This window comes from Narcine bancroftii, chromosome 4 (assembly GCF_036971445.1).
Source record: "Narcine bancroftii isolate sNarBan1 chromosome 4, sNarBan1.hap1, whole genome shotgun sequence".
NCBI classification, from domain to species: domain Eukaryota; kingdom Metazoa; phylum Chordata; class Chondrichthyes; order Torpediniformes; family Narcinidae; genus Narcine; species Narcine bancroftii.
This window is the reverse complement of record NC_091472.1, coordinates 287,363,547-287,376,126: the sequence shown is the minus strand read 5'-3', so window position 1 is coordinate 287,376,126 and position 12,580 is coordinate 287,363,547. Positions and strand designations below refer to the sequence as shown.

Sequence of the window (12,580 nt, the reverse complement as noted above, 5' to 3'; positions counted from 1 at the left end):
ATAATATTAATTTCCTGAATGAAGAATAATTGATGAAGATCAGAATGTCACCATTAAGGTGTTCTTTTCTCAAATGACTTCCAAGGCTAGTATTCATTAACCATTCATTATTTTGAGAAGATGGATACGAGTTGCCTTGAAGCATTCAACTCTTAGTTTACAAACTAAATGAAGCGATCCACACATACCTGGTTTTTAACGATGAACTCTCATGTGGAATTTTTGTTTCCTGGCCTGCTGATTCACAAGTACAGGACATCACTGTTTCCAAAGTTCCAGCTAACTTGTGAATGCAACAATAATAAAAGAATTTTTGACCCTTTCTCTTCAGTGATTACATATCCTTTTAAGAGAGCAATAAAATCAGAAATGAAAAACCAGTTCTGAAGCAATTTTTAGTGATTAAATACAGTTTTGCAATTTCATAAAATATAAAATAAAATGGTAAGATATATTTAAAATAAATGTATTGAAAGTTATTTCTTCCTTTTATGAAGGCTCCTTGACTGCATAACACACATGGAGTAGATCAGTGGTTTTCAAACTTTTTCTTTCCACTCACCTTCCACCTTAAGCAATCCATATGCCATATAGTGCTCTGTGATTAGTAAGGGATTACTTAAAGTGGTACGTGAGTGGAAAGAAAAAGTTTGAAAACCGCCGTTTTAATTGTACCTCATTGATTCGTTATGTGCATGGTTTTATAACTCCAAAGGAAATGAGCCATTGACAATTTTCCTCAAGCAAAATATTTCAGCAACTATTGGGTCTAGAGCAAAGATTCTCAACCTTCCCTTCCCACTCATTCCCTTGGGCATTTTTAGAGGTCTCTGTGTACCCCTAAAAATTAAAGATTAAAAAAAACCACAACATTGTGCAATCTGACTGCAGATTACCACACCATGTATTGTACAGTAGTGGTTATTCTCTCAGACCCAACGTACCCTCTGAAAAGTGCAAAGGTACCACTGGGGGTACATGTACCCCAGGTTGGGAACCCCTGTCTTAAGCAATCCTGTACTAATCAGAGAGTACCTATGGCATAGGGATTGCTTAAGGTAGAATGTGAGTTTAGGGGGGAAGCTCTAGGTCATAATGATCAGCAACAAATGTGTGAACAAATTCCTTTTTTGCTGCTAAATAATGTCAGTCCTCTTGGCCATGTGATCCAGCTCTGACAGGGAAGTCATCAAGAGTGAATCACAATAACACTGAACCCAAAGAGCTTTTTGGAATAATATCAGATTTCCAATAATATGAAGACACTTGATTAATCCACTTCCACTAATACCATTGTACAGACTGTCACTATAGAAACCACATGGTATTTTATCAGCTACTTTGTTGATTTAAGTCCTCCAGTGGAAGATTAACTATTAAAAAAAAGTTTTTAAAATCAAATAATGTTCAAAAAATTATTTTGTATGCAGAGCATTTCATTATTGTTTTTTAAAATCACTTGGGTGAATAAAAACACTATCTCTTTGAGAAAGAATTTAGGATATGACATGGTGATAACACTATAAATAAAGCCATTTGCTTAAAGATCACGATAATTTCAATGATATCATTCTGAACTACAGAGTGAAGTGGGAATGATCTGTTATGTTCAGCCGAAAATGTCATCAGATGCACAAATCTCTTGGAGAGCTGGCACATGTTAATAATGCCAGAGAAAGAGCAAACCAAGCTCTGGGATAAAATCAGAAAATGCTGGAAATAGTCAATTATGTGCACCCTAATGTAGAAATGTTATCTCCCAAAGTCTATTATGAACATCAATTAGTGCGAGAATTTAGTCTATTTATTCTGGGGACATGCCAAGCCTTTTTTATTATCATTTAGAACAAAAATCCACATGCAGCCATCAGCACAGAAGAGACCGTCATAGGAGATGATACTACATTATGTTAATCAATTTTTAAAATCAATGTTATGAAAATGAATGATATGTGCCTTCACAATCAACCCAGTTTCATTGAATATTACCAATACAACCTACAGGTCTCTGGGGCTTGGTGAACAATGCTGGACGAGCAAATCCAATTGCACTAACAGAATGGCTGACAGTAGAAGACTTTAACAAAGTTTTGGATGTTAATCTAATTGGACTTATTAATGTTACTCTTCATTTACTGCCACTGGTGAAAAAGGCAAGGGGAAGGATTGTGAATGTTGCCAGCGTGATGGGCCGAATTTCATTTGCTGGTGGTGGCTATTGCATATCCAAATGTGGAGTGGAATCTTTTTCGGACAGTTTAAGGTCAGTACCCAGTAAGGTTACCAGGTTTTAAAATAAATAAATAAACATTTATTTTATTTTAAAACGTAGTGACAGTTTAAATTAGAGGAGTTAATGTATGCAACAAGTAAGCTAAACAGCAGTATTGCAAAAATCAAATAAGTTTCGGATTGTTTGGTAATTCCATTTATTCGTTGTCAAAACTGGGCCACTGGCTCTACTTTAAACTCATCAAGGTCTGCTCCCATTAAATTCATCAGAAGCCTGATCCCTCTAAACTCAGCAATGCCCAATCCCTCTAAAATCACCAGGGCCCAATCCCTCTAAACTCATCAGGCCTGCTCCCAGTAAACTCAGCAGGGCCTGATCCTACTAAACTCAACAGGGCCCGATCCCACTAAACTCACCAGGGCACGAACTTATTAAACTCCCTAGTCCTCGATCTCACTAAACTTACCAGGGCCCGATCCCACTAAACTCACCAGGGCCTGATCTCACTAAACTTACCAGGGCCCGATCCCACTAAACTCACCAGGGCCTGATCTCACTAAACTTACCAGGGCCCGATCCCATTAAACGCACCAGGGCCTGATCTCACTAGCCATGTGGCACCAGGAATAATCCAAATGTGCTCCCCTTCAGTCTCTCTCCTAACTCTCTAAAATCCTATATTTCCATTAAAGTAAAACAACTTACACATAAGAACAGTATCCCAGTAAAAAAAAGCATTCAATTACAAATGATTCCAGAATTTCTACATGTTTTTACTGTTTATTTTACTGAAAAAAACCCAAAGGTTGTAGGTCATAAAAAAATAAAAATCTAAGAAATAGGTCCAAGCAGAAGCCATTTAACTTCTCAAACCTACACTATCATTCCACAAGATGCTTTCAGATTTCAGATTTCTTGTCAGAGTACATACATGACATCACATACAACCCTGAGATTCTTTTATTTTGCAGGCGTGGCAGAATTACCACTTATTGGTAGTACACTGCACACAGTGTATACATAAAAACAAATAAAGAACAGTAAACAGATAACAAATGTAAACAAACTGACTGTGAAATACAGAGAGAATTTTTTTTTAAATCAATAAAATGCACAAGTAAAAGTCCTTAAATGAGTCTCTCAGATTGAGTTTGTTATTGAGGAGTCTGATGGTGGAGGGGTAGCAGCTGTTCCTGAACCTGGTGGTGTAGTTTTGTGGAACCTATACCTCTTTTCTGATGGCAGCAGCAAGAACAGAGCGCGTGCTGGGTGATGTGGATCCTTGATGATTGCTGCTGCTCTCTGAAGGCACCGTTCCCTGTAGATTCTCTCGATAGTGGGAAGGATTTTGCCTGTGATGTGCTGGGCTGTGTCCACTACTTTTTGGAGGGCTTTACGCTCAGGAGTATTCATGTCCCCATACCAGACCATGATGCAGCCAATCAACACAATTTTCACCATATATCTGTAAATTTCTGCCAGGGTTTCTGGTGTCATACCAAATCTCCACGAACTCCTGAGGAAGTAGACGTGCTGATGGGCTTTCTTCATGATGCCATTGGTGTGTTGAGTCCAGAAAAATACCTCTGAGAGAGTGACTCCCAAGAACCTAAATTTGCTCACCCTCTCCACCTTTGATCCACAATGATCACTGGATTGTTTACCTCTGGCTTTCCTTTCCTGAGGTCAACAATCATCTCCTTAGTTTTGCTGACATTGAGGGCAAGGTGGTTAGGAGTGAATCATTTAGCCAAGCTTTCAATCTCCATCCTGTATGTTGACTCATCATCTTTCTTTATACAACGCACTACCATGGTATCTTCGGCAAATTTGAAGATGGTGTTATTGTCATAATGAGCCACACAGTCGTGGTGTAAAATAAGTAGAGCAGGGGGCTACAAATGCAGTGCTGTTGTGCTTCGGTATTGAAGTAGATAGTGGAGGAGATGTTCCTGCCAACCCTCACTGATTATGGTCTGGAGATGAGGAAATCCATGATCCAATTACATAGTGGGCTGTTGAGTCCCAGGTCCTGGAGGTTGCTGATCAGTTTTGAGGGGTATTAAATGCCAGAATGTAGTTGATAAAGAGGATCCTAATGAATGCATTGCTGTCCAGGTGTTCCAGGGTTTTGTGTGGAGCCAGTGAGATGGCATCTGCCATAGACCTGTTGCTACGAGAGGCAAATTGGAACGTATCCATGTTGCCACTCAGACGAGCTAATATCCTTCATCACCAGTCTTTCAAAACACTTCATCACTGTTGATGTAAGTGCTACTGGTCGATAGTCATTAATGCAGGTTACCACACTCTTCATGGTTGTCGCCTGTTTGAAACAGATGGATACCATGCTCTGCTGGATTGAGATAATGAAGATAGCCACAAATACATTTGTAAGTTAGTCAGCAAAGATTTTTAATACTCAGCCAGGTACTCCTTCCAGGCCGGATGCTTTCCTTGAATTCACTCTCCTGAAGGCAGCATGCACGCCATCCTCAGATATGGACAGAGTGATGGTTCGTCACTTTTACTGTCATCAAATCAGGCATAGACAGCATTGATCCCCTCTGGGAGCAAAGCTTTGATGTTTACTACTTCATCGGGTATGGCTTTGTAGCAGGTTATGGCATTTAGGCCCTGCCATAGCTGTTCAGTGTCTCTTGAGATAGCTTTCTGTAGATCATACCTACTCCTTCTGTATTGATCTGGAACTCCAGACTTTAATGCTGGTTCTTAGCAGGTTCTGGATTTCATTGTTCATTCAGGGCTTCTGGTTGGGGAAAACCCAGGGATACCCTCACCCACAGCTGTTTTGATAAAGTCTGTGACAGCCCTGGTGTAACCATTCAGATTCTCAGCTAAGCTTTGAACACCAACCAATTCGCTGACTCGTGGAAGACATTATCCTCTTGTGACCATCTTTTAGCTATCCTGATGGTTGATTTTCTACCTCAGCCTCATTTTCCTTCCCAATCCTTATAACCCTTGATTCATCCAAAATCTAGGCATCTATGGATCTCAGTTTTGAATGCCTTAAATAACTGAGCTTCCACAGCACGCCAGGGTAGAGAACTCCAAAAGATTCTGCATGAGGGAGGGAATTCCTTTATTTTGTGACCGTGAGGCCTGGATCTTGAATCCTCCTCCTGGTAACCCCAGAATAATTCCATATGGTTCAATGAGGTTTCTTCTACACTTTAAAGAGTAGAGAATTAGTCTATTCAAACACATGCTATATGACAGATCAGACAACCCAGGAATCACCTGACTGAATCTTTACCACAATTTCCCTGAGGCCAATAAGTTCTTCTTAAGCAAGAAGAAAAAGTGCACTTAATATTTCAGGTTGAGTTCTCATTAAAGCTTTGAATAATTGTAGTAAGACACCAACATCTTTGTACTTTAGTGTATTTGTGTTTTCTTCTGGGAAATCAAACACTAAGCATTAGTTTAATTCTACTGTCATTTCTTTATTTCCCATTATAAATTTTCAGTCTGCTTCCAAGAGACAGATTCTAACTTTTCTCATGAATCTTCTGATTTTTGCATTAATAGAAGATGATATACTGTAAATTATTTCTCATTAGTTTACTTTCATGCTCTGTTTTCCACTACTCTATCAATTTCTTGGTCATCCTTCATTGAATTCTATAACACTCCCAATATTTAGGCTCATTGTTTGTCCTGGGACATTTCTAACTCTTTAATTTGGAATTGCATTCTCTTTAATTTCTCCAGTTAATCATGTTTCTCACTAAAGCTACCATATAAATGCAGTTTTCTCATTGAGCAAATCAATGTTTCCCAAAACTGAGTCAGAGTGGGCTAGATCAGAGTGGTAAGGTTTTGGCTCAAGTGAGTGGGCTAGATCAGAGTGGTAAGGTTTTGGCTCAAGTGAGTGGGCTAGATCAGAGTGGTAAGGTTTTGGCTGAAGAGGCTTCGGCAAAAAGAGACTGAGGTAAGGGCAGGTTTTATTTATCTGAGATACATTTTTCCTCTAGTCATCGACAATGGGAATGGTAGCCAGGGCAAGGAGTGCAGGGCATCCCTGTGGCTGTTTCCCTCAATAACAAGTACACAATTTTGGATAATGTTGGGGTGGGGGGGGAACTGACTTACCAGGGATAAGCCAAGGTGATCAGGTCTCTGGCATGGAGTCTGGTCTTGTGGCTAAAGAGGGAAAGGAGGAGATGAGGCGAGCTTTAGTGATAGGGGATTCCACAGTTAGGGGAACAGTTAAGAGGTTCTGTGAAAGAGATTGAGAATCCTGGATGGTATGTTGCCACCCTGGTACCAGCATCCGAGATATCAAAAAATTGAGTTCAAGATATTCTCAGGAGGAAGGGGAGCAGCCAGATATCATGCTCCATCTAGGGACCAATGACATGGGTGATGAGGTCCTGCAGAGAGTTCAGGGTATGGTTTAAAGGTCAGGACTTCCAGCGTTATGATCTCAGGATGGCTACCCATGCCACATGCTAGTGAGTTTAGAAATAGGAAGATAATGCAGCTTAATAGGTTTCTGGACCATTGGGCTCTTTTCCAGGGAAGGTGGGACCTATTCCAATGTGACGATTTGCATCTGAACTGGGGGGGGGTGGGGGCTAATATCCTTGTGGAAAGGTTTTCTAGTGCAGCTCCGGGGAGTTTGCAGAGAGACCTGGACCAGCTGGAAAAATGGGCTGAAAAATAGCAGATGGAATTTAATGCAGATGAGATATTACATTTTGGAGGACAAATCAAGAAAGGATGTACACGGCACTGAGGAGTGAAATAGAACAGAGTGATCTGAGAATACAGATACTGTGTCACTCTGCGCAGTTGAAGAAAGCACAGCCACCATGTTGAGGGTAGTTAACAACTGTTTATTTGAATTTAGCGCACGCCCCTTTAAGGGCAGCACTGGCGCAGTCACCACGTGTGTGGTGATGTCATAATCACTGCCTGAGGCACACGCTGAGAGGAAGGTTTGAGTCAGGGAGAACCCCTGGCAGCGCCATCTTCCCATGGCTGCCCTGCCACGTGACGTCACACGCGGGGCCAGTTCGCCATGAGAGAGTGCGCTGCCACAATACATAATTTGCTGAAGGTGGCATCACAGGTAGAGAGGGTTGTAAAGAGAGTTTTTGGCATAGTAATGACCATAGAAGTTGGATGTTATGGTAAGGTTGAATGCTGAGCCCAAATTTGGAGTATTATGCACAGTTTTGATCATCTAACTACAGGAAAATATATCAATAAGATTGAAAGAGTGCAGAGAAGTTTTACTAGGATGTTGCCTGGACTTCAGGAACTGAGTTATAATAAAAGGTTAAACTTTTTTTTTCGCCTGGCTTGTCAGGAGCTGCAGCTGGATGCACTTTTTTCCACTGAGGGTAGGTGAGACACAAACCAGAGGACATGGGAGAAAGGGGAAAAGATTAGGGGGATCATAAGGGGGAACTTCACACAGAGAGTGGTGGGAGTGTGGAATGAGCTTCCAGAAGTGGTGAAGATGGGTTCAATTTTAATATTTAAGAATAATTTGGATGAAAGGGGAAGGGAAGGATATGGACTGGGTGCAGGTCAGTGGTACTAGGCAGAAAAATAGTTCAGCACAGCCAAGAAGAGGCAAAGGACCGTGTGCTGTAATGCGCTCTATAATTTTAAAAAGAAGAGTCTGCATCTTTTGAGAATGGTAGCATTATAAATCTCTATATTAGATCACTTTGAACCACTCGTTCATACTGAATTTTCCATTCAATGCCAAGTTTAGAGACTCAAAAGAATGAGAAGCAAAATGGTTAAAACAAGCAGCAGAACATTTCTATCTTAATATGCTTGTGTAGCGTGTCTGTTACATCTGGAAGAGCAGATCAATTTAATTCTACATGATTTTCTGTCCAGGAGGGACACACAGCATTTTGGAATCAAAGTTAGCATCATTGAACCTGGCTTTTTTAAGACAGAAACTACAAACTTAGAAATAATTGAGAAAGATCTCCTACAACTCTGGGAACGACTCACTCCTGAAACCAGGCAACATTATGGGTCCAAATATTTTGATAATTGTGAGTATATTTTTGACAACTTATTTATTCTTTAAAAGTTAATGTCCTGCTAATCAGTTATTCCCATAGATAATGTTTGACAAACGGGTCAGGCCCGAAACATCGGGTATGTATCTTTGCTACATAAACAATGCTACATGACCTGCCATGTTCCTCTAGCATTTTTGTGTATTGATTAGATAATATTTGTGTTTTAAAATTTTAAATGCTTGGTTTTGTTTGCAGTTTGATGGTGTAGACTGCTTTATTTGCTGTTAAAGCTAAAACCTCAATTGCACGTATGCAGAATTATTATTCAACTAAGAACAATCAATCTGTTCTATTTGAGGCCAAATCGCTGTGCGATAGGCTGCAGATGCTGTGATTGTAAAAAAAAAAGCACCAAAATGCTGGAGGAACTCAGCGGGTCTTTTCAGCGCCTATAGAAGACAAAGATATATTGCTGACATTTCGGGCCTAAGGTTTCTTCAAGGTTGCTGTGAACTTCTTTTCCAAAATAAACTGTGAATGTTTTTTTTAAAAATTGCAGATATTAAAGTACAAAGGTTTTCAATGATCTCACTATGTTCCTCTGACCTGGGAAAAGTCACGAACTGCATGGAACATGCTCTGACAGCAAAGTATCCACGGACTCGTTACAGTGCTGGATGGGATGCCAAGCTGTTTTGGATTCCTCTCTCCTATGCACCATCATTTGTTGTTGACTACATGCTCTATTTGTTGTTACCTACACCTGCGCACAGCTTGAGAAAAAGAAAAGCTAAGAACCAAATTGATGTATAATTACTATCACAACTGGTACTCATTCTAGCAAAGACGATGAATCATGTTAATATTAGATAGGCTTTCCTTCCCAGTTTTCAACTGGGTATTGTCCTCCAAAAATAGAAAAACTAGAAGATGTGTGCTAATTACCTTTACAACTCACAAGCTCAGGGGCAAATAGCTAAGTGACAATCAAGAGCAGTTTCGTTTAAGCAAGTTTGGTCAAGTTTTAACTCTGATATTATTTGTTTGAATTTCTATTTGTTCCCTCACTGCTGTGAAACTATTTGTAATGAAAAATGAAGTGACTGGTTGTTCTGCACATGGTGCTAATGAGATATTTTTAAGCTTTCCACCCCCACCCCCCAGTTATAGAGACTTTGGGACTCCTTTTGAATAAACCAAATTCTTCAATAGTGGCATTCTAAAGATGTATCTCTGTTTTCCAGACTGCAGGTTCTTTAGCTCATTTTGCTTCTTCGAACCAAAATCATTTTTTGTGTTTTGTAAACTTTGATCAACTCACTCAGCAAATTAATTTGTTTAACTTTCATACTGAATTTGTTATTCCAATGTGTTACATTTAGAAAGTTACAAGCTGTGCCATTGAACTACACTGTAAACAATTTTCAAAAAGGAGTTTTAATTTTTTTTATTTTACTTTTTTTAAACTTTTCAGCACTGAATATTGTTTTTCAATGGAATAATTAATTTTCCTTTCTGTTATCATGAAAATCATACTGAAGATGTTTTTCCTTTTTTCTGTACAAGTGACAAAGAACTGAGCAATATCTGGAATGATTATCATCATGCTGTAATTATTAATAAAGAACTTCCTTGTGAGAGGAATGCTATCTTGTGCACACCAGAAATGAGTATGCACCAAGGCACAGAAAAAAAACCATCTGACCTATGTTGTACCTGCCCCTGCACAAAAGTGTTCTCGCATCTTTACACGTCCATAATTGCATTCATTCTTGTTGCAAACTGGAATTTTCCTGAATACCTTCAAAATGTTGTAAGTTAATGAACTATGGCATTCAAATATTGGAAGGAACAAACAGCAGAACAGAAATAATGGTGTTCCTGAAGTCAGAGGGGCAGGGAATAGTTACTAAAATAGGCACGGGACTAGCTTTCCACTCCTTATGATTGAAGTTGGGCAGGAAAATGCGTAATTGTTCACCTCTGGAAAGGTCTCCCAATATCATAATCTAGAATTTTCCTCTCTGCGTTGCATAAAGCCACAGAATTTGTTCCGATTCACTAACAGCAGTACATCTGTTCAGATCTGTATCTCAAGGATGATTACATTCACAGCTGTGTGATAGCCCCAGTATTTTAAATTTAAACTTTTTAAGTTTAGGCATGCAGCACAGCAACAGGCCCTTCCAGCCAACGAGCCAGTGGGCCAATTAGCCTACAACCCCCATATGTTTTGAAGACCAACTGGAGGAAACCCACATAGGCGCAGGGAGAACGTCCAACTCCTTGCAGACAGTGCCAGATTCAAAACTAGGTTGCTGGAGGTGTACAGCACTGCACTATTCTCTACACTTGTTATACTAACCGTACTTGGAAAAAGAGGCAGCATACCTCAATCATACAACTCATTTAATGCTGAAATACAACAATTCAAGGTGTTTTACTGAAGCAGGAACTCTATCAAACCCAAGAGATGTTGGGAATCATGACCAAAAGCTTGAAATCCAATGGGTTCCTAAAGAATGAGAGGCAACAGAGACCTAGAGCAAGGGGTCTAGAAGGCATTAGAAAGATTGAGTTAAATGATCATTTTGATCTCAAGGCATTGGGAGATCAGCAGTCAATATAGATTAGCAAGGACCCAAGTGATTCTGAAGAGCATCCAAATTGCTGAGCTGTGGTTTCAAAAGTGTGAAGAGAGGAAGCTGGTGGAAGAGCACTGAAGTAACTAAGTCTGGATTTGATAAAGAGTGCCAGTGGCAAGTGAGTAGAGGAGTAAATGGAGATTATCCCTTCTGATAAGAGGGTCAGAAGCTCAGACTGTGTTGTACTTGACTTAAAGATTGCAGTGTCCTTGACATATGCTATGGCTTGTTCTGAAAGATGGCGCTGCTACCAAAGATATAGTTGACATTGGCAGGTTTAGAATGGATCATTGATCTTCTATTTCCAGTTTTACCTGTGATCATTTTTCCACAGTTAGATTGGGATTGAATTGGACTTAGTTGCAAAGCTCTTTTTATCATGGAAGTCTGAATACCCACAATTTGTATCTGTGGAGTTTTGAGTAGGAGATGACAAAAGAATACCAAGACACTCTGTGGGGCATGGATTTCAGGATTCACTAGCCATGGCTGAGTTGACTCTTGCAGCACAATCTCTGCATTGCCATGTGTCTTGAGAAGAGAGGGATGTGGCCTCAGGATCTGCCACCTGACATCTAATCCACACTTGCATTCCAATCCACTTCACAGGACTTACTCACTCATGAGAGAAATGAGAGAAGAAAGAGTTAAATCGGAGAATTAGAAACCACAGAAAAGCAGACCTAGGTCAAGGCTGACATCTGCTTAGTGTCAGTGTGAGACGATAGCTGTGGCAATTAGGAGCTTTACAGCTCAGTCAATATTTTCACCTACTATCCTGATACAAAGGCAAAGAGATTGTTTCGAGATCTGGAACAAAACTAAACATTGCTGACTGTAGTCCAGGTGGCTACAGCAATTATGAAATCCCATAATAATTTGCGAAGTGGAACAAGCACATACATGGAGAAGCTGTTCAATTTGGGCACCAAAGAAGAGGTACAAGGACTGCCTAAAGAAATCTCTTGGTGCCTGCCACATTGACCACCGCCAGTGGGCTGATCTCGCCTCAAACCGTGCATCTTGGCGCCTCACAGTTCGGCGGGCAGCAACCTCCTTTGAGGAAGACCGCAGAGCCCACCTCACTGACAAAAGGCAAAGGAGGAAAAACCCAACCCCCAACCCACCAATTTTCCCCTGCAGCCGCTGCAACTGTGTCTGCCTGTCCCGCGTCGGACTTGTCAGCCACAAACGAGCCTGCAGCTGACATGGACATTTACCCCCTCCGTAAATCTTCGTCCGCGAAGCCAAGCCAAAGAAGAAAGATAGCTGTAAAATTAAAGCAATATCCAGAAAGTTTAAAGAAATTTCAAAGCAAGGTGCCTTACATGATAATAACTCTGAAGAACAATTACAGAAGACCTCATGCCTCTGAACTGACCACCCGTTACATCGGACCTGGCCTGATTCAACTGGTGTAGGTAATATCTGATTAAATGGATAGTAGTGTTTTTTTTTTCAAATTGTGAAGATAGCCAAAATAATTAAGAAATTAAAGGGTTAATACTTTTCTGAGTTTGTATTATACATTGTACTGATAAAGAAATACAGTTAAAAGGCAAAATCATTGTCTGGTGTGTCTTGTGTGCAATATTTTGGCAACATTTGGGATCATTGAGATTTAAAATAATTCTGAGTTAAACAACCTATCTAAATTATTTAAATTTGTACTAATGATTGGG

At 40.1% G+C, this 12,580-nt stretch overlaps 1 protein-coding gene across 1 annotated transcript in view; it reads left to right on the top strand.

The window, feature by feature from the left end:
- LOC138762471 (retinol dehydrogenase 7-like) overlaps positions 1 to 9,242 on the top strand; it is a 41,975-nt gene extending 32,733 nt beyond the window's left edge. Inside the window, exons 4-6 of the mRNA XM_069936228.1 lie at positions 2,005 to 2,263; positions 8,120 to 8,283; positions 8,813 to 9,242. Of these exons, the coding sequence (XP_069792329.1) occupies positions 2,005 to 2,263; positions 8,120 to 8,283; positions 8,813 to 9,066 (677 nt within the window). The 3' untranslated portion in view covers positions 9,067 to 9,242. The remainder of the gene's footprint in view (positions 1 to 2,004; positions 2,264 to 8,119; positions 8,284 to 8,812) is intronic.
- The last annotated feature ends 3,338 nt before the right edge of the window (positions 9,243 to 12,580 follow it).